This window comes from Ranitomeya imitator, chromosome 2, assembly GCF_032444005.1.
Source record: "Ranitomeya imitator isolate aRanImi1 chromosome 2, aRanImi1.pri, whole genome shotgun sequence".
Taxonomy (NCBI): domain Eukaryota; kingdom Metazoa; phylum Chordata; class Amphibia; order Anura; family Dendrobatidae; genus Ranitomeya; species Ranitomeya imitator.
Genome location: NC_091283.1, coordinates 366,716,497 through 366,739,280, shown reverse-complemented (window position 1 = coordinate 366,739,280; position 22,784 = coordinate 366,716,497). Strand labels below are relative to the sequence as shown.

The 22,784-nt window shown below is 44.3% G+C and overlaps 1 protein-coding gene across 1 annotated transcript in view; it reads left to right on the top strand.

The window, feature by feature from the left end:
- The first annotated feature begins 947 nt into the window (after positions 1-947).
- The window catches only part of LOC138666588 (zinc finger protein 850-like), a 121,243-nt gene continuing 99,406 nt past the window's right edge, over positions 948-22,784 (top strand). The window contains exons 1-6 of the mRNA XM_069754789.1: positions 948-1,227; positions 2,457-2,606; positions 2,736-2,915; positions 3,000-3,123; positions 3,207-3,304; positions 3,410-3,494. Of these exons, the coding sequence (XP_069610890.1) occupies positions 1,024-1,227; positions 2,457-2,606; positions 2,736-2,915; positions 3,000-3,123; positions 3,207-3,304; positions 3,410-3,494 (841 nt within the window). The 5' untranslated portion in view covers positions 948-1,023. The remainder of the gene's footprint in view (positions 1,228-2,456; positions 2,607-2,735; positions 2,916-2,999; positions 3,124-3,206; positions 3,305-3,409; positions 3,495-22,784) is intronic.

The following is a 22,784-nucleotide window of genomic DNA, read 5'->3' as shown; positions in this document are numbered from 1 at the left end:
TTAGGCGCAATCCACTGCTGCTTTTAGTTGTGTGAGGATAGGTTCAGGTATTGCAGTCTGCAGAGATTCCACGTCTCAGAGCTTGTTCTATTGTTTTTGGGTTATTGCCATATCACTGTATGTGCGCTGATTACTGCACACTGTGTTGCCTGATAGCACAGCATAACAGTGAACCCTTTGTATTTACTGTCATGGAGTCTTCTCTTTACTGTTGACTTAGAGACAGATACACCTACTTCACTGAGAGTGTTCTGGACTTCAGTTGATGTTGTGAACGGGTTCTTCTTCACCAAATTAAGTATGCGGCGATCATCCACCACTGTTGTCATCCGTGGACGCCCAGGCCTTTTTGAGTTCCCAAGCTCACCAGTCAATTCCTTTTTTCTCAGAATGTACCCAACTGTTGATTTTGCTACTCCAAGCATGTCTGCTATCTCTCTGATGGATTTTTTCTTTTTTTTCAGCCTCAGGATGTTGTGCTTCACCTCAATTGAGAGTTCCTTTGACCGCATGTTGTCTGCTCACAGCAACAGCTTCCAAATGCAAAACCACACACCTGGAATCCACCCCTGACCTTTTAACTACTTCATTGATTACAGGTTAACGAGGGAGACGCCTTCAGAGTTAATTGCAGCCCTTAGAGTCCATTGTCCAATTACTTTTGGTCCCTTGAAAAAGAGGACGCTATGCATTACAGAGCTATGATTCCTAAACCCTTTCTCCGATTTGGATGTGGAAACTATCATATTGCAGCTGGGAGTGTGCACTTTCAGCCCATATTATATATATAATTGTATTTCTGAACATGTTTTTGTAAACAGCTAAAATAACAAAACTTGTGTCACTGTCCAAATATTTCTGGCCCTAACTGTAGGGATTTTTGTGTTACTCACCGTAAAATCCTTTTCTCCGAGACGCTCATTGGGGGACACAGCTCCCTCCCTGGTAGCCTGTTGGCTGCTTTGGCTGTATCTGTTTTTGTTAGTCAGTAGGATCTTTTCTAGACATAAGTTTTCCGTATTTATGCTGTTATATCATTTTTTGTGTTTTGTTCTCCTACTGCTTTTGCACCAAACTGGAGTCTCTGGTAGCCAGTGTCAGGGTGTATACGATGGAGGAGGAGCTAACTTTTTTTCACGTTTACTTAGTGTCAGCCTCCTGGCGGCAGAAGCATACACCCACAGTCCTGTGTCCCCCAATGAGCGTCTCGGAGAAAAGGATTTTATGGTGAGTAACACAAAAATCCCTATATTACAATTGACTGGTGATTATTACTTTCATGTGATTGGCTAAGTTGGAATTTTTCTGTTTATCAATAAAAGTGATCAGCGAGTATACTCGTTGCTCGGGTTTTCCAGAGCACGCTCGGGTGGTCTCCGAGCATTGTGACTGCTCGGAGATTAAGTTTTTGTTGACGCAGCTGCATGATTTACGGCTGCTACCCAGCCTGAGTACATGTGGGGGTTGCCTGGTTGCTAGGGAATCCCCGCATGTATTCAAGCTGTCTATCAGATGTAAATCATGCAGCTGAGAAAACGAAATCTCCGAGCACTTACAAATACTCGGAGATCGCCCGAGCATGCTCAGGAAAACCCGAGCAACGAGTATACTCGCTCATCACTAATCAATAACAATTGAACTTGTATTGTACAATTTATTCAATAAACTTGATTTATATAAAAATTCTCAGGAAAGGGAAAGAAAACAGTCAGAGGGCAGGAGGAGAGAGGGCAGACACATATTAAACCATTAGTGTAGTGTGTATTTAGGCTTGGAATTCTCCATCTATCTCACTCCCCATGTCCTCCGATGGGACCCTATAGGAAAATAAGGAAAAATAACGTGTCAATGATAAAAATCAACAATAAAAACCCAAAAAGAGAGAAAGAGGATAGCCTACAGTAAACAAGTAGGCAGATTAAATTCTATATTAAGACCTCTTGGTTGTAAGGTACCCAGAGTCAATCACTCTAAATCTTAATTGATTTACCAAATGTTTATTATCAAGAAAATGTTCAGTAACTGGCAATTCCATTAACCCAGTCCTAATAGTACTCTTATGCTAACTGATATGGGCCTTAACCTCCATCATAGTCTCCCCTACGTATACCAAACCACATGGGCATACATAGAAAGCACGGAGGTTGAAACGTGTCGGTTGCTAGCTATCCTGGGCTTCCAAGTGTATCCACTACATGTCCTTTTAATGTTTCTATAATAAATGTAAAGTTTTATTTTCTGACCACGCTGGAGTACCTTTTTTACATAAAATTATGGTAGTCTCACGTTCTAAGCAGTAGTGGATATTGAAATATGGAGCCTGAAAGTCAAAAGTTCACAACATTACCCTTTTGCCCATAAGTATATCTTAACTTCATTTTCTCCAGTAATTGTATTATTTCATGGGATTCTTTATTATGTTACATTGGCTCATCTTCTACCCATTCTCCATTCAGGTCCCTACAATATCGGATCCTCTCAGTGGAGATCTTCTATATAATAGAATTTTCGTGATTTACCCATTAAGGATGGATAGGGACAGGGACAAAGTGGCAGAGAGGATATTACACCTCACCCTAGAGATTCTCTTCCGGCTTACTGGAGAGGTGAGAGATTCTGATGACGTCACATTACATTATTCTTATCTATGGGAATAACAGATGGCCAGAACTGGAGAGGTGAGGACTCTAGAAATGTCTGTAGTGAGATTTATTAATGTGTCTCTCCATAACCAGGATTACACAGTAGTGAAGAAGACCTCTAGTGAGAGCTATCAGGCCCTTGTGTCTGAGGGATGGGGAAGACCCCTGAGCCCAATCACAGGGCCTCCACCCCATCCCCTGATAAATGGGGACATCAGTGACCAGAAGATTCTTGAACTCACCTACAAGATGATTGAGCTGCTGACTGGAGAGGTGACACTGCTGGGAATATTGGAACATTATACAGTAATGCTATGAAGGTATTGCAGAGGATGATGGTATTATTGTATGTGTCAGGTTCCTATAAGGTGTCAGGATGTCGCCGTCTATTTTTCCATGGAGGAGTGGGAGTATTTAAAATTACACAAAGATCTGTACAAGGACATCGTGATGGAGGTTCCCCAGCCCCTCACGTCACCAGGTAATAGACAGAACAAAATACACACGGCCTTTAATTATCTGTATGCGAGGAATTGATTCAGTCACTGTATGTGTTTCCTCCAGTTCTATCCAGAAAGAGGACAACACCAGAGAGATGTCCCTATCCTATTCTTCCACTGGACTGTAAAGAAGAAAATCCCAATGTTCCTCAGGATCATCAGGTACATGGAGAGAAGGTGTCATGAGACAGTGGAGATGGCAGGACTAGAGCTGATCAAAGATGTGACTTCTCCATCTGTCTGTAACTTGTACAATATTTATTTCAGGGTGAAGATCTGACCGATATTACAGAGATATACGTGACGGGTGATGAGTGGTGTAAAGAGGAGATTCCTATATATGACTACCCAGGTGAGTAGTAACCACTAAATATAGAGAAGTCACAGATTCTTCTCATTCACTGGTTGTGACTGCTTTATTGGCACCATATCGCAATGAACTTCTCACCATACTGCCATTAGACCACTGCATGCTTCTCTACCCAAAACGGTCATTATTACTTTGGGCACTGCTCATATGTCCCTACTTTTTTGGTAGGACATAACATGTTTTGTTTTTTTTACTGCATCTTTTTTTACAAGAGGTTTGCTGTGTGTCTGCAGTTCTTAGTAGACTTTCAAATATTGTTTCCCTTGTCTCTGCCAAATGTCTGAGTCCTAAATTGAACTTAGGTTAGCTTTTGAATATGTCATAGAGTTCTCTGTAAATGTCTAATATGTTTTCAAGAAGCTCTTGGCCTTGGCCTCTAAGATAGTTTAGATTTAGTGGCAATGTATATTCCGCCCCCATACTCAAGCAAGAAGATAAGAGAGGTGCTGGAGAGGGTAGAGCGCTGGGGACCGTTACCATTACTAATTATCGGCGACCTTAATAATATATGTGATGACTTTTGGGATAAGAACAAAAACCCCCAGAATAGGACGGCGGGACATATCACTACGTTTGGGACTTATGTCGGGGAAGTGGGCATGGTTGATTTATGGAGAGTTAGGCATATCGGGGAAAGGGCGTATTCATGCTACTCACCAGCTCATGGTACGCTGTCTAGGATTTGATCTGGCACTGGGTAACCGATTACTAGATACGATGGTAAGGGACGTGAGATATTTACCTAGGGCTCTCTCAGACCATAGTCCAGTTGAAGTTGAATTTCGATCATTGGGGACACGGAACGGGAGCAGAAGGGAGTGGAAAATTCACCCTAATTGGCTACACAGTATAGACTTGGAGAAGATTAAGAAGGAATTGGTGGAATTTTTTGAGATAAATGAGGGTAGCGTAGATGTGCTTACTGTGTGGGAAACCATGAAAGCGTACTTGAGAGGGCTGTTGTTTAGGGATATTAGCAGGTGTAAGCGGAAATCGAGAGAGGCAGAGAGGCTGGCGATAGATGGGCTGAGGGTGGCTGAAGATGAGATGGTAATAATGGGTACTTTGGAGGCTGGGAGGAGGTTAAAGGCAGCTCAAAGCCAGCTAGAGGCGGTCTTGCTGAGTAAGGCTGAAAGGAAGAGGGAATTCATGAATTTGACCTATTACCAGGAGGGTGAATCAGTGGGTCATTTGCTGTCGCTGGTGGCATCTGCCCAGAGAAATACTTCCTTTGTTCACTCTTTGGTGACTGGGAGTGGTGTTGCTGTTTCTGAGACTTCAGAGATTTTGGAGACTTTTGCAGATTTTTACGCAGACTTATACTCCTCTCGGGTAGATGGGTCAATGGAGGACACGGTGGTGTTCCTTGAGGAGTTGGAGCTCCCGAGGCTGAGTGACAGGGATAGGGAGGATTTGGAGGCTCCCATTACGGAGGAGGAACTGGGACGGGCATTGCAGTCGATGGCTAATGGGAAGGCGCCTGGCGTAGACGGATTTCCTGCCGAAATTTATAAAAGCTTGGGGGAAGTGTTGATCCCTAAATTGAAGGCGGTCTTGGAAGAGGCTACGAATGGTGGAAGGCTACCGGCATCTATGCGGGAGGCCACAATAGTGGTGATTCCAAAGGAGGGGAAAGACCCGACACAGCCGGATTCATATCGGCCAATTTCTTTGCTTACTATCGACGTTAAACTCCTGGCTAAGGTGTTGGCGATGAGGTTGACAAGTGTTATTTCTGGCCTGATACACTCAGACCAGTCTGGCTTTATGCCTGATAGGTCAACTGCGATTAATCTACGAAGGCTGTATATGAACTTGCAACTCAAAGCCGATAACTGTGGCCACAGAGTTATTGCATCTTTAGACGCTCACAAGGCGTTCGATAGTGTGGAGTGGGGGTATCTCTGGCAGGTGTTGCGAAGAATGGGGTTTGGACCGCAGTTCATATCATGGATTCAATTAATGTACTCGATGCCGATGGCCAGGGTTAGGGTAAACGGGGAGTTGTCACGGACCATACAATTGGCTAGAGGGACGAGACAGGGGTGTCCGCTTTCCCCCCTTTTGTTTGCTCTGGCGGTGGAACCACTGGCCGCTACGTTTCGACAGTCTGATGAGATGACGGGGTTTAAATATGGGGTGATTGAAGAAAGGGTGGCGTTGTATGCGGATGATATTTTGTTGTTTCTGGCTGACCCGGTTGCATCCTTGGAGGGAGCCATTGGGATTATTGAACGATTCGGATCAGTGTCGGGACTTAGGATAAATTGGAGTAAGTCTATCTTGTTTAAGGTGGACGATATGGATGGGGAGCCATTGGAGGACGGGCGACTGGAGGTGACGAGTAAATTTAAGTACCTGGGAATATGGGTATCTATGCCGGTCACTGACTATATACATGAGAATCTGACTCCAATCTTGGGTGCCCTCAAGGCAAAAGCGGATGCATGGCTTAAGCTACATTTGTCTGTGGTAGGCAGGGTGAATCTTATCAAAATGATTCTGATGCCGAAAATATTGTATATTCTTCACAATGCGCCGGTTTGGATACCACGTGGGAAATTTAGACAGATCAACTCTCTGTTTAGGAATCTGATTTGGGGGAGGCAGCATCCGCGTATCAAACTGGAGACACTTCAGCGACCCAAGGATGATGGGGGTCTGGCATTGCCTAACCCTGAGTTGTACTTTCTTGCAGCCCAGAGTCAGCATTTAAGGGGCTGGGCGCATGAAGGGTCATCTGGGGCAGTACAGCGGTTGATGGAGGTGGTGACAAAAAGAAGGCCAGTGGTGCAATGTTTGGAGGATAGATCCTTGGAGAGTTTGGGGAAGCTATATCCGACTTTGCTGTTGATACGCAAGCTGTGGAGTAGATTGAGGCACATACGTGGGATCACGGACTTGACTAGATACTCGCCGCTATGGCATAATAACAATCTGAAAGAATTTGAGGCATTGGGGGTACTGATAGAGTGGTTGGGCAAAGGGATTCAGTATGTGTATCAAATAATTGAACAAGGTGAACTGAAATCATTTTCCCAATTGCAGGCGGAATTTGGTCTTGGGTCTGCAGGGGAGTATCAATATTTGCGGATGAGGCATGCCTTTGGAGCTCAGAGTAGGAACGGAGGTATTAGGATTCAAAGGGATATAGTACTGGAGTATGTGTGTAATGATGGGACGACTGGAGGAGTCATATCCACTCTGTACAGGGATCTGTTGCACACTTTTCTATTGGGGTTTCCAATAATGGCAAGAGCTAAATGGGAAAGGGATTTGGGCCCAATAGATAACGAGACTTGGGAGTCGGTGTTGGAATGGATCCCAAGACTGTCGCTGAGTGAACCGTATAGACTGTCACAGCTCTATGTGATACACAGAGTTTATAGGTCTCCGATGGTGCTATATAAGGCAGGATTGCGTAATGACTCTGAATGTCCGAGGTGTAAGTCTACGGATGCAGACATTTTCCATATGATGTGGACATGTCCGAGGTTGGCTGCCTTCTGGGTGGTAGTTTTGAGTCGTATGGAAGGTGCGTATGGATGCACGGTGCCAAGGGATCCAGTTGTCTGTTTGTTGGGATGCGTGGATGAGATTGGAGTGGATAAACACCTAAAGATAGCTATAGCCAGATTGTTGTATATGGCTAGGAAGGTGATAGCTAGAAACTGGATTAGGGAAGAGCCGCCGTCAAGAGGAGAGTTCCTCCAGTATGTGAAACAGGGCCTGACACTAGAAAAAGGGATTTATAAGAAGAAAGGGAAAACTGAAACGTTCAATAAAATGTGGTCTCCATGGATTGCTATGGGATAGTAATGTGAAGTGTGGCTTATACGAATGGTTGAGAGATTAGATACTCTATTGTTTTAATGATGGTAGTAATTAACAAGATGAGCTGCTTTGTGGGGTGGGGGTGGGGGGCTTTGGGATCGAAGGGGGCTGTTTGAAGGGGGAGGGGGGGAAATACTCTATATTGAAAATGTAAATGTAACATGTTAATTGCCTTGTTATTCTTAATAAAAATTTATTTGAATAAAAAAAAAAAAGATAGTTTAGATTGCCAAGAGCTACCAAGCCACATACTGTGATCAGTATATTTTTGTTGTCTCCAGCAGTGAATGTCCAAGTTACTCCGATTTCACCCATTCCCACGGCATCCAGTTTTGGTTGTCCTAACAAGGCCCTATTTCTCAAATCTGCCATATGACATTGTTGTTCGGTAGGGTTGAGCGAAACGGATCGGACAAATTCAAAAATCGCCGACTTTCGGCAAAGTCGGGTTTCATGAAACCCGACCCGATCCTAGTGTGGGATCGGCCATGAGGTCGGTGATCTTCGCGCCAAAGTCGCGTTTCGTATGACGCGTTCAGTGCCATTTTTCAGCCAATGAAGGAGGACGCAGAGTGTGGGCAGCGTGATGACATAGGTCTTGGTCCCCACCATCTTAGAGAAGGGCATGACAGTGATTGGCTTGCTTTCTGCGGCGTCACAGGGGCTATAAAGGGGCGTGCACGCTGACCAACATCTTACTTCTGCCGATCGTAGCATAGGGAGAGGTTGCCGCAGCTTCATCAGAAGAAGGGATATAGTTAGGGAGGGAAGATTAACCCCCAAACTGCTTGTGCTGTAGCGATTTCCACTGTCCAACACCACCATTTTTTTGCAGGGACCGTGGAGGCTATATTTTTGTGCATAAGCTCTGTAGCTTATTTGGCTGCCTTATAAGGCTCCCTGATAGCTGCATTGCTGTTTGCACGCTGCTGTGAAAACCAACTGCTTTTTTAAAAGCAAAAATCCTGTTGCTCCTTTCTGCACAGTTATCTTGTTTATTTGTCCACACTTTTGTGTGCAGCAGTCCTTTTTATTGCTGCCTTACTTGTCCTGAAATCATTGTAGGGAGATTGAAATTGTACTACAGTCCTTGTATTTTTTCATATATTTTCCAGCCACTTTCTGCCACTTACTGTACATTGTGTTGTTTTATGCACAGGGCCTGAGGTTTGGTTTAGTCTCCCCCCCCCCCAAAAAAAAAAGTGAGATTCAAATTATCACAAAGTGGATATATTTCAGTCCTGTTAGTTTGTGGAATATCATCCAGTCACTTTCAGCCACTTACATCGTGTTGTTTTTTGCACAGGGCCTGATTTTTTTGTTCAGTCTCCCCAAAAAAAGGGAGATTTAAAATCTCAACACGTTTATATACAAATTCTACCTTGTTTTACAATACCATATAACGGTTGTTATTTTGGTTAGATTTTCCAAAAAATGAGGAAGTCAGTTGGAAGAGGCCGTGGACAGTGGTTGCGAGCTGGTACTGATGGTGGTGGTGGTGCATCTGGTGGTAGTGGCAAAAGCACAATAGCACCTAAGGCTGGAGGTGTTGAGCCAGCATCATCGTCTGGCTACACAAGGCCTCGAAGGCTTCCTTATCTGGGAGTAGGAAAACGGCTTTTAAAGCTGGAGCAGCAGGAAAAAGTTTTGGCTTTCCTTGCTGAATCAGCCTCTAGCTCTTTCACCTCCTCTTCAGAAAGTTCCAAATATAAAAGCAGCGAGTGGTCAGTGGATGCTCCCGGTCAGGAATAAGAAGTTTCCTTGTGTCCTTCACCGAAACCAAAAGTGAAGGATGCGTCAGGCGACACTACAGGTTACTCCATGGAGCTCTTTACACATACTGTGCCTGGGTTAGAACGGGAAATTGTTAACTGCCCATTACAAGATGAATCGGACATGGAGTGCACTAATGCACAGCCACAGCTAGATTATAATGCTGTTCCATTGACTCAGATCACTACATTGCCCTCGCAGTGTACTGAGCCAGAATCTGACCCTGATGAGACTATGGTGCCCCGTCCCGAACGCTATAGCACCTTACACGATGACACAGAGGAAGGTGCACATGACATTGAAGAGGAGGTGATAGATGACCCAGTTGTTGACCCAGATTGGCAGCCATTGGGGGAAGAGGGTGCCGCTGCCAGTAGCTCTGAAGCGGAGGAGGATGATCCGCAGCAGCCATCTACATAGCAACAGCTGTCATCTGGCAGGCCCGTATCAGGCCAAAAACGTTTGTCAAAAACAAAAACAGTTTTAGGACAGCGTGGCCATCCGGTGAAAGTAGCACAGCATGCAATGCCTGAAAAGGTATTCCATAGTAGGAAGAGTGTAGTGTGGCAATTTTTTAACCAAGATCTGAATGATCAGTCAAGTTATCTGTAAGAAATGCTCAAAGACCTTTAGCAGAGGGAAGAATCTTCAAAATTTAAATCCAATGTGCATGCTTAGACATTTAACTAGCATGCTCTTGCAAGTCTGGACTAACTACCAAACGTCCCGTACCGTTGGTGCACCTGCTCAGAATGAAGGTAGTCAGCAACGCTACATTGCTTTCCTCACTGTAAGCCCACCGGTTAGGACACCACCAGCAGCAAATGTGGAGGTATCGTTGCAAGGCCAAAGCAGTCAGGGAATCACAAGGTTATTGGTAGGAAACACTGTATGTAGGCCAACATCGAGAATACCATCGCCAACCCTCTCTCAATCCGCCATGTCCACCACCACCACCACCGCTAGTTCCACCATATGCACCTCTCCAGTCCAGCTCACCCTACAAGAGACTCTCGTTAGGAAAAGAAAGTACTCATCCTCTCATCCGCGTACACAGGGTTTGAACGCTCACATTGCTAGACTAATCTCGTTAGAGATGATGCCCTACCGGTTGGTTGAAAGCGAAGCTTTCAAAGCCCTGATGGCCTACGCAGTACCACGCTATGACCTACTCAGTCGACACTTCTTTGCGAGAAAAGCCATCCCAGCCCTCCACCAGCATGTCAAAGACCGCATTGTCCATGCACTGAGGCAATCAGTCAGTAGAAAGGTGCACCTCACAACAGATGCATGGACCAGTAGGCATGGCCAGGGACGTTACGTGTCCATCACGGCACACTGGGTTAATGTGGTGGATGCAGGGTCCACAGGGGACAGCCATAGTGGGACAGTTCTGCCTAGCCCACGGTCTAGGAAACAGTTGGCTGTAGGCGTTCGCCACCCCTCCTCCTCCAGAAGCAAAAGCTCGTCCTTAGAGCGCAGTCGCACGACCACTCCATCCGCAGCTGCCAGTGTTGCACACGAGGTGACCCATTATCGAACAGCTAGTGGTAAGCATCAGCAGGCTGTGTTAGAAATGAAGTGTTTGGGCGACAACAGACCCACCGCGGAAGTACTGGCCGAGTACTTGCAGCAACAAACTCAGTCATGGCTGGGCAGTGTACATCTTGAGGCAGGCAAGGTAGTCAGTGATAACGGAAGGAATTTTATGGCTGCCATAGCCCTTTCAGAACTGAAACACATACCTTGCCTGGCTCACACCTTGAACCTGGTGGTGCAGTGCTTCCTCAAAAATTATCCTGAGTTACCAGCCCTGCTCCTGAAGGTGCGAAGACTTTGCTCGCACATCCGCCGGTCGGCCACACACTCCAGCCGTCTGCTGAACCATCAGCGATCGCTGAATCTTCCCCAGCACCACCTAATAATTGACGTTGCAATAAGGTGGAACTCCACACTGCACATGGTTCAGAGGCTGTGCGAACAGAGGCATTCTGTAATGTATTTGTGGGAGGATACACATACATGGGCAGGCAGTTGGATGGCAGACATGGAGTTGTTTGGTGTGCAGTGGTCAAAGCTCCAAGACCTCTGTCAAGTCCTTCAGTGTTTTGAGGAATGCACACGGCTGGTAAGTGCAGACGACGCCATTATAAGCATGAGCATCCCACTAATGCGTCTGCTGATGCAAAGTTTGACGCACATTAAGGAGCTGGCGTCTGCAGCCGAGGAGGAGGGAAGCCTTGATGACAGTCAGCCATTGTCTGCTCAGGGAACTCTCCTGGACGAGGTGGCGGATGAAGAGGAGGAGGAAGAGGTTGATGGGGATGAATATTTATGGGAGGAGGATGCTTCACAGGGGGTAATAGAAACTGGTGGCGTTGCAAGGTCAGGTACTGGGTTTTTGTGGGCCACAAGTGATGTTGATTTGCAAGAAAGTGCTCCTCAACCCAGCACAAGCAATGAATTGACACCTGGAACATTGGCCCACATGGCTGAGTATGCCTTGCGTATCCTAAAAAGGGACCCCCGCATTATCAAAATGATGACCGATGACGATTACTGGTTGGCCTTCCTCCTGGAGCCACGATATAAAGGAAAATTACAAAATATCATGCCACATGAGAACCTTGAGCAAATATTGGCTACCAAACAAGCAACTCTTGTAGATCGTTTGGTTCAGGCATTCCCAGCACACAGCGGCGGTGATGGTTCTCACACGAGCCGTAGGGGGCAACATGGCAGAGGTATTAGAGGTGCACAAATCTGAAGTGTCATTGGACAGAGGGGTTTTATGACCAGGTTGTGGAGTGATTTCTCAATGACCGCTGACCCGACAGGTACTGCTGCATCGATTCAAAGTGACAGGAGACAGCATTTGTCCAGTATGGTTACAAACTACTTTTCCTCCCTTATCGATGTTCTCCCTCACAGGTCATTCCCCTTTGATTACTGGGCATCTAAAATAGACACCTGGCCTGAATTGGCAGAATATGCATTACAGGTTCTCGCTTGTCCTGCTTCTAGTGTGCTATCAGAAAGAGTCTTCAGTGCTGCTGGTTCAATACTGACAGAAAAAAGGACACGTCTGGCTACCCAGAATGTTGATGATCTAACATTCATTAAAATGAACCAATCATGGATTTCAAATTATTTTGCCCCTCCTTCTCCTGCTGACTCGTAGCTTGCCTGAAAAATGCCTTGTTTTTGGTCTCCTCTTACTGACTTCTCCAATTCCGCCATTTGCAGCTGCTGAATGTCCACCATAGGCCATTTTTAAACCTCCCTCAATGGGCTGACTCCCCCCACAGGGCCGTGATCACCACCTGGTGCAAGCACCCGTGCGAGTGCCGTTTACCTGGACAAGTGGGTGCGCCCACTCTTGGGCGACGGCACTGGCACAGGGTCCCTCATAGTACAATGAAGTGTCTCTGACTGTGGTGGTACACAACCAACGTCAGACACACCGTCGTAATATGAGGGGCCCGGTGCCAGTACCGCCGCCCACAAGAGAGTGTTCCCCCCAGCTCGAACAGTGCTCTACCACTTGCAATACTTACCTCTCCCTGCTCCACCACTGTGTCTGTTAAATCCTTCAATGGCACTGCCAATACAAATTTGTTGAAATGATAGATGATAGTTAAAATATACAGGGGCCCTGGCCTCCATTTAGACCAGTTAATACTTTGCGCCTACTACCACTGTCTGCTACTCAGCAGAGGAGCCCACCCCAGTACCTAGCTATGCCGCCTGTTTAGTCCTGTTACCAATTTTGAACTGCATTTAGCCTACTTTATTATTTGGGCCTACTAACTGTGTCTGCGCCACTCATTACAGTTGTCCTCCACTGAACAAAGCTATGCCGCCTGCTTAGTCCTGTTACCAATTTTGAACTGCATTTAGCCTACTTTATTATTTGGGCCTATATCTGTGTTTCCTCTTCATCCTGCCCATTGCCCAGCCACTGCTAGATGAGTCTGCTGGTACATTGACCCAGACCACTACATTCCCCTTGCACTCTACACAGCCAGAATCTGACCCTGCTGAAAGTCAGGTTCCCCTTCCCGCATACTATACCACCTTACACGGGGACAAAGAGGAAGGTGCAGATGAAAGTGCAGGTTCCTTCATCAGGTCGGGGGGCATACGCGTTGGCGACATCACTGGCACAGGGCCCCTCATAGTACGCAAAAGTGTCTCTGGCAGTGGGAGGCGCCACCCGCCATCAAACACACTGCCGTACTATAAGGGGCCCAGTGCCAAGTGCCAACGAGTGGCCCCCCCCCTGCTTGCTATGGATCACAGCACTTGCAAAGTTGAAATACTTACCTCTCCCTGCTCCACCGCCGTGACGTATTCCGCGTTTCCTGGGCCCACGAAAATCTTGAGCCAGTCCTACCCCCCCACAACTTTAGCCAAATGTTTTCAATGCCTAACTATTATTATAAAGTAAATTAAGATTGACAAGCTTCAGTAATACGAATTGATGTTTTTAGCATTAAAATGGACACTGTAGGTGTTTTCCTGTCCTCCACTCACTGCCGACTTTGATTCCTCATTGACTTGCATTGGGTTTCATGTTTCGGTCGGCCCCCGACTTTTGGCAATAATCGGCTGATTTCACCCGACCCGACTTTTGACAAAGTCGGGTTTCGCGAAACCCGACTCGATCCTAAAAAAGTAAAAGTCGCTCAACTCTATTGTTTGGGTTTTTTCGTGACACGTACTTTTTGTTGATTTATTAAAATAATGTGTTTATTTATGAATATATCTGAAATTTGCTACAGATTTTGAAGAATTGGAAATGATCAAAGTTCGAATTGTTATGCCCTTAATAGAGATAGTTGTGCCACACAACACTTGTGGTCCTAAGAAGGCCATATTTCTGAAATCTGCAATACAAGATTGGTTTGTTTTTTTCCATGACACACTGTCATTTTGTTTGTGTTTATTTATAAAAAATATCTGAAATTTGAAACAAATTTAGAATATATGGAAATTATTAACCTTTGATTTCCTAGTTAATAAATAACATTCACCATATTTGTACTGTATCCAATTTTTTATCATGTTAGAAGACTTAAAAGTATAGCAGCAAGTTTTCATATGAATAGTTGTCATTATAGGAAATTTAAACAGCCTTTATCTTGAGACAAGATCATTTTTAAAGTGACTGAGAGGCCTACAGCACCAAAGTTTGGGCACCTCTTCGTGCAATTCTTTTCTTTAATCTTAATGGAATGTGCAATTTGTATATAAATTTGCATTTTGCAGTGAGAAATAAGTATTTGATCCCCTACCAATGATTAAGAGTTCTGCCTACTACAGGCAGGTCTATGATCTTGTCCCTGACATCCTTAGGCCGGGATCACACACAGTGAGATACGGCCGAATCTCGCTGGTTAAAACCAAGCTCTTGCAGCGGCACTCCAGAGCGGAACGTGCGGCCGCACAGCAATACACAGAGCTGCACGCTCCGCTCCGGAGTGCCGGTGCCACAGCTTGGTTTTAACCTGTGAGACTCGGCCGTATCTCGCTGTTGTGTGACTCCGGCTTTAGAAAGCTCTTTGGTCTTGCCTATGTTGTAGAGGTTATTGTCTGACTGCTTAGGCTTCTTTCACACTTCCGTCTTCCAAATTTGCACAGGATCCGTCAAGACGTTGAAATGACGGATCCTGTGCAGATTGTGGAAAACGTGTGCACTGGGCCCGTCTTTCTGACGGACCCGTCGAGGCTATGTGCACCTGTTGTGTATGCGTCTTCGCAGCGGTTTTCCCTGCAAAAACGTATATACACCACAAACCAGGTTAAAAAAAATTAAAAAATTGCAGTATCCTCACCTACCGACCTCCCGCGCAGCGATGCTCCCGGCAGCCTGCGTTCCTAGTAATACATTGTGAAATCTCACGAGAAGTCACGGTCTCACGAGATTTCGCAATGTATTACTAGGAACGCTAGCTGCCGGTAGCATCGGTGACGCTGCGCGGGACGTCGGTTGGTAAGAATACTGCAATTTTTTTTTATTATTATTTTTAACATTATATCTTGTTACTATTGATGCTGCCTATGCAGTAAAAAGAGAGCGAGCAAGAGAGAATTTCCCTGACGGGAAATTCTTCCACACATGCTCAGTTTGAAAAGACGGGACCCGTCGCTGGATTCCTGCTTTTCACAGTCAGCGACGCATCATGCGCCCATAGGCTTCCATTGTAGCCAGTGACGGGCAGCGCAGGATACATCGCTGACCGATTTTCCGATGTGCAGAAAAAACATTCCTCTGAACGTTTTCTCTCCCCGACGGACCGTTTTTTTTATGCAGGATCCAGTGCACGACGGATGAAACGGACGGCCATCCGTCACAATTCGTCGCTAATACAAGTCTATGAGAAAATGCAGGATCCTGCATTCTCAAAAATCGACGGATTGTGACGGGAGCTGAAAGACAGAAGTGTGAAAGAGGCCTTAATTGAGTCTGTGGACAGGAGTGTTTTATAAAGGTGACTATGTGAGACAGCTGTCTTTAATGCAGGTATCGAGTTGATTAGGAGCGTCTAACTGGTCTGTAGGCGCCAAAACTCTTAATAGTTGGTAGGGGATCAAATACTTATTTATCACTGCAAAATGCAAATAAAATTATTTAATTTATACAATGTGATTTTCTGGATTTTATTTTTATATTCTGTCTCTCAATGTTAAAAATTAACCTACCCTTAAAATTATAGACTGTTCATGCCTTTGTCAGTGGGCAAACTTGCAAAATCAGCAAGTGATCAAATAATTATTTCCTTCACTGTACCAACCAGCAAGAATACTGGCTCTGACATACCTGTTAGTTTTTCTTCAAGAAGCCATCCTACTCTGCACTTAATACCTGTATTAATTACACCTGTTTGGACTCGTTACATTACCTATATAAAAGACACCTGTCCACACGCTCAGTCACACTCCAACCTCTTTACCATTGCCAAGAACAAAAAGCTGTCTAAGGACACCAGGTTCAAAATTGTAGACCTGTACTAGGCTGGGTTGGGCTACAGGACAATAGGCAAGTGGCTTGGTGAAAAGGCAACAACTGTTGGCAGAATTATTAGAAAATGAAGGAAATACAAGATGACTGTCAGTCTTCCTCGGTCTGGGGCTCCATGCAAGATCTCGCTTCGTGGAGTAGGATGATTCTGAGAAAGGTAAAGAATCCGCCCAGAGCTACATCGGAGCACCTGGTCAGTGACCTGAAGAGAGCTGGGACCACTGTCTCCAATATTAGCATTAGTTACACACTACGCTGTCGTGGATTAAAATCCTGCAATGCATGTATGGTCCTCCTGCTCACACAAGAACATGTAACATGTCCAGGCCCATTTGAAGTTTACCAATGACCATCTTGATGATCAAGAGAAGGCATGGGAGAAAGTCATGTGGTCAGACAAGACAAAAATAGAACTTTTTTGGTATTAGCTTCACTCGCTGTGTTTGGAGGAAGAAGAGGGATGAGTACAACCCCAAGAACAAAGTCCCAACCATGAAGCATGGTGGGGGAAACATCATACTCTGGGGTTGCATTTCTGCAAATGGGACAGAAGAACTGTATCGCATTGAAGGGAAGATAGATTGGGTCATGTATTGCGAGATTTTGTTCAATAACCTCCTTCCCACAGTAAGAGCATTGAACATGAGTCGTGGATGGGTTTTTCAGCATTACAATGACCCAAAACAGACAAACAGGGCATCTATGGATTGGCTCAGTAAGAAGCATTTCAAAGTCCTTGAAAGGCCTAGCCAGTCTCCAGACCTAAACCCAACAGAACATCTTTGGAGGGAGCTGAAACTCCCATTGCTCAGCAACAGCCCCACAACCTGAAAGTTCTGGAGAAGATTTGTATGGAGGAGTGGGTCAAAATCCCTGGTGCAGTGTGTGTAAAATTGATCAAAAACTACAGGAAACCTCTGAGTTTTGTAAATGCAAACAAAGGTTTCTGTACCAAATATTAAGTTCTGTTTTTCTACTGTATCAAATACTTATTTCATGCAATAAAGTGCAAATTAATGTTGTAAAAATCATGCAGTGTGATTTTCTGGATTTTGTAAGATTCTGTGTCTCATAGTTGAAGTCTGCCTACTATAAAATTACAGACCTCTGCATTATTTATAGGTGGGAAAACTTTCAAAATCGGCAGTGTATTAAATATTTATAAAGCAGTCTGTTTCTCCTGTGTGTTGTAAATACACCAGTCCCATTGTATCCTTTCTGATGCATATACACCAGTCTCAGTGTCTGCTGTGTAATGTATTATGGTAGATCGACTTATTCAACTTCTTAAAAAAGTAGACACAGTATTCATGTATCTAAATTATAATAAGCGAATGATAATATATACGATGAACGTTAATATGAACCGTGTTTTATTTGGTTCGCAATTACTTATGTTCTTCATGTTTTATTTAGTTTTGATTGTTTCTAAAAACAAAATTAAAATGTGAATGTATTGTGGTATCTTTCACAATAAATATGATCTGATTGAAAAAAGAGGTAGACACAGGAATCGTTTCTGTTGTAAGTTTTCAACTGGTATAATAAAAACATATTGCATAAACCAGTCCATAATTAGTAAAACAAACACGACCCTTCTGGTATAACGGGAAAACCAAAAATAGCAGACAGTACAGTCTGTGTGGCTATGGGGATCTGCCCGCTCAGGGGAACAAAACAAGGTTCTGTTCTCTTTAACACGCCACAGCTCTGGAGCTCTCATCTCCAGACACACTGAACACTGAATGTGTCCAGAGAATCTGTATTTACCTTCTGGACCACACCCTTGGGCTGGAGATATCGTTAAGAGCCTTCCACCCACTATTGTTCCCAAAAACCCAGGGCTTAATATGGCCAATTAACCCCTCTCAGCAATTAGTATGCTGGGACATTTTTCCAGGTTCATCACTGAGGCTAACATTTTGAGTGGCACATATCTCCCCTTCAGTATTTTAGCAGTGACCTTTTTGCAGTATATACAGCATTGTCTGTGTCTCCTATGTGGTGTATATAAATCAGTCTCAGTGTCTATCATTGAAACATTACATGAGCAGTAATGAATTTCCCAGTTTGAAGAGACATGCAGTGGAATGAATACACTGTGTGCAGAATTATTAGGCAAGTTGTATTTTGATCACATGATTGTACATGTTGTCCTACTCCAAGCTATTCAGGCTTGAGAGCCAACTACAAATTAAGTAAATCAGGTGATTTGCATCTCTGTAATGAGGAGGGGTTACATAGTTACATAGTTATTAAGGTTGAAGGAAGACTATAAGTCCATCTAGTTCAACCCATAGCCTAACCTAATATGCCCTAACATGTTGATCCAGAGGAAGGCAAAAAAAAACCATTTGGCAAAGAGTAAGCTCCACATTGGGGAAAAAAATTCCTTCCCGACTCCACATACGGCAATCAGACTAGTTCCCTGGATCAACGCCCTATCAAGGAATCTAGTGTATATACCATGTAACATTATACTTTTCCAGAAAGGTATCCAGTCCCCTGTTAAATTTAAGTAATGAATCACTCATTACAACATCATACGGCAGAGAGTTCCATAGTCTCACTGCTCTTACAGTAAAGAATCCGTGTCTGTTATTATGCTTAAACCTTTTTTCCTCCAAATGCAGAGGATGCCCCCTTGTCCGTTTCAGGTATATGATTAAAAAGATCATCAGAAAGGTCTTTGTACTGTCCCCTCATATATTTATACATTAAAATAAGATCACCCCTTAGTCTTCGTTTTTCCAAACTAAATAGCCCCAAGTGTAATAACCTATCTTGGTATTGCAGACCCCCCAGTCCTCTAATAACCTTGGTCGCTCTTCTCTGCACCCGCTCTAGTTCAGCTATGTCTTTCTTATACACCGGAGACCAGAACTGTGCACAGTATTCTAAGTGTGGTTGAACTAGTAACTTGTATAGAGGTAAAATTATGTTCTCCTCATGAGCATCTATGCCTCTTTTAATGCATCCCATTATTTTATTTGCCTTTGTAGCAGCTGCCTGACACTGGCCACTGAATATGAGTTTGTCATCCACCCATCCACCCAGGTCTTTTTCATTGACTGTTTTGCCCAGAGTTTTAGAATTAAGCACATAATTATACATCTTATTACTTCTACCCAAGTGCATGACCTTACATTTATCCCCATTAAAGCTCATTTGCCATTTATCAGCCCAAGCTTCTAGTTTATATAAATCATCCTGTAATATAAAATTGTCCTCCTCTGTATTGATTACCCTGCAGAGTTTAGTGTCATTTGCAAATATTGAAATTCTCCTCTGAATGCCCCCTACAAGGTCATTAATAAATATGTTAAAAAGAAGAGGGCCCAATACTGACCCCTGTGGTACCCCACTGCTAACCGCTACCCAGTCCGAGCGTGCTCCATTAATAACCACCCTTTGTTTCCTATCCCTGAGCCAGCTCTCAACCCACTTACACATATTTTCCCCTATCCCCATTATTCTCATTTTATGCATCAACCTTTTGTGTGGCACCGTATCAAAAGCTTTTGAAAAGTCCATATACACTACATCCACTGGGTTCCCTTGGTCCAATCCAGAACTTACCTCTTCATAGAAACTGATCAAATTAGTCTGACATGAACGGTCCCTAGTAAACCCGTGCTGATACTGGGTCATGAGGTTATTCCTCTTCAGATACTCCAGTATAGCATCCCTTAGAATGCCCTCCAGGATTTTACCCACAGTAGAGGTTAAGCTTACTGGCCTATAATTTCCGAGTTCAGTTTTTGTCCCCTTTTTGAATATTGGCACCACATTTGCTATACGCCAGTCCTGTGGTACAGACCCTGTTATGGAGTCTTTAAAGATTAAAAATAATGGTCTATCAATGACTGTACTTAATTCCTGCAGTACTCGAGGGTGTGTCCCATCCGAGCCCAGAGATTTGTCAATTTTAGTGATTTTTAGACGACGACGCACTTCCTGCTGGGTTAAGCAGGTGACATTTAATTGGGAATTTTTATCACTAGTCATTTTTGTTTGCCACGGGATTTTCTTGTGTAAATACTGATGAAAAAAAGTCATTTAGCATATTGGCTTTTTCCTCATCCTCATCCACCATTTCACCCAGACTATTTTTAAGGGGGCCAACACTATCATTTTTTTAGTTTCTTACTATTTATGTAGTTAAAGAATATTTTAGGATTATTTTTACTCTCTCTGGCAATGAGTCTCTCTGTGTCAATCTTAGCTGCATTGATTTGCTTTTTACAGAATTTATTAAATTCTGTTTTTATTTAATGCCTCCTCACCACCTACTTCCTTTAATTCTCTAAATGCTTTCTTTCTGTCACTTATTGCGCTTCTTACAGCTCTATTTAGCCATATTGGTTTCCTCCTATTTCTAGTATGTTTATTCCCATACGGTATATACTATGCACAGGTCCTATCCAGGATGCTAATAAATGTCTCCCATTTTCTTTGTGTATTTTTGTGTCTCAGGATATCGTCCCAGTTAATTGCACCAAGATCCTCTCTCATCCATTGGAAATTTGCCCTCCTGAAGTTTAGTGTCCTTGTAACCCCTCTATTACACATCTTTTTAAAGGGAACCTGTCACCCCGTTTTTTCAGTAGGAGATAAAAATACCGTTAAATAGGGCCTGAGCTGTGCTTTACAATAGGGTATTTTTTGTCCCCTGATTCCCTACCTATGCTGCCGAAATACCTTACAAAAGTGTCCTTTTTCGCCTGTCAATCAGGCTGGTCAGGTCGGATGGGCGTGGTCACATTACCTTTCACAACTGGTTCAGGACCCAACAAGGAGGGGGGCACTGCTAGACCTAATATTAACCAACAGGCCAGACCGCATAGCAAATATAAGGGTTGGATGTTACTTGGGAAATAGCGATCACAAAATAATAAGTTTTCATGTATCCTTTAAAGGGAACCTGTCACCCCGTTTTTTCAGTAGGAGATAAAAAAATACCGTTAAATAGGGCCTGAGCTGTGCTTTACAATAGGGTATTTTTTGTCCCCTGATTCCCTACCTATGCTGCCGAAATACCTTACAAAAGTGTCCTTTTTCGCTTGTCAATCAGGCTGGTCAGGTCGGATGGGCGTGGTCACAGCGCTGTTTCTTCCCCCAGATCTTGCTTATGTTCCCGTTGGTGGCGTAGTGCTTCTCGCATGCGCAAGTGCCGAATGCACTGGCCGCCGCGATGTCCATCTGCGCACGCGCGGCATCCCGCGGCCATTTTCCTGAAGCCCCGGGAAGCAGGAGACTCCATCTGCGCACGCGCGGCCTCAGGAAGATGGCCGCGCCCACCGAGAAACCGCTGAATAGCGGCGAGCGCGCTCTTTTTCTACAGCTGCGCAGTGCATTCGGCACTTGCGCATGCGAGAAGCACTACGCCACCAATGGGAACATAAGCAAGATCTGGGGGAAGAAACAGCGCTGTGACCACGCCCATCCGACCTGACCAGCCTGATTGACAGGCGAAAAAGGACACTTTTGTAAGGTATTTCGGCAGCATAGGTAGGGAATCAGGGGACAAAAAATACCCTATTGTAAAGCACAGCTCAGGCCCTATTTAACGGTATTTTTTTATCTCCTACTGAAAAAACGGGGTGACAGGTTCCCTTTAAAGGATACATGAAAACTTATTATTTTGTGATCGCTATTTCCCAAGTAACATCCAACCCTTATATTTGCTATGCGGTCTGGCCTGTTGGTTAATATTAGGTCTAGCAGTGCCCCCCTCCTTGTTGGGTCCTGAACCAGTTGTGAAAGGTAATTGTCTCTCATAGTTGTCAAAAACCGATTACCTTTGCTGGAACTGCAGGTTTCTGTTCCCCAATCTATTTCTGTTGTCTAATGACATCAAATCCCTATATAATGTGTGCTTAATTATTATGCAACTTCCTTTTCTTTGGCCAAATGGGTCAAAAGAGAGATTTGACGGGTCCTGAAAAGTCCAAAATTGTGAGATGTCTTGCAGAGGGATGCAGCAGTCTTGAAATTGCCAAACTTTTGAAGTATGATCACCGAACACAATCAAGCGTTTCATGGCAAATAGCCAACAGGGTCACAAGAAGCGTGTTGGGCAAAAAAGGCTCAAAATAACTGCCCATGAATTGTGGAAAATCAAGCGTGAAGCTGCCAAGATGCCATTTGCCACCAGTTTTGCCATATTTCAGAGCTGAAACGTTACTGAAGTAACAAAAAGCACAAGGTGTGCGATACTCAGGGACATGGTGAAGGTAAGGAAGTCTGAAAAACGACCACCTTTGCACAAGAAACATAAGATAAAATGTCAACACTGGGCCAAGAAATATCTTAAGATTGACTTCAAAGGTTTTATGGACTGATGAAATGAGAGTGACTCATGATGGGCCAGAGGCTGGATTAGTAAAGGTCAGAGAGCTCCACTCCGACTCAGACGCCAGGTGGAGGTGAGGTACTGGTATGGGCTAGTATTATCAAAGATGAACTTGTGGGACCTTTTCCGGTTGAGGATGGAGTGAAGATCAACTCCCAGACCTACTGCCAGTTTCTGGAAGACAACTTCTTCAAGCAGTGGTACAGGAAGAAGTCGGTATCGTTCAAGAAAAACATGATTTTCATGCAGGACAATGCTACATCACATGCCTCCAACTACTCCACAG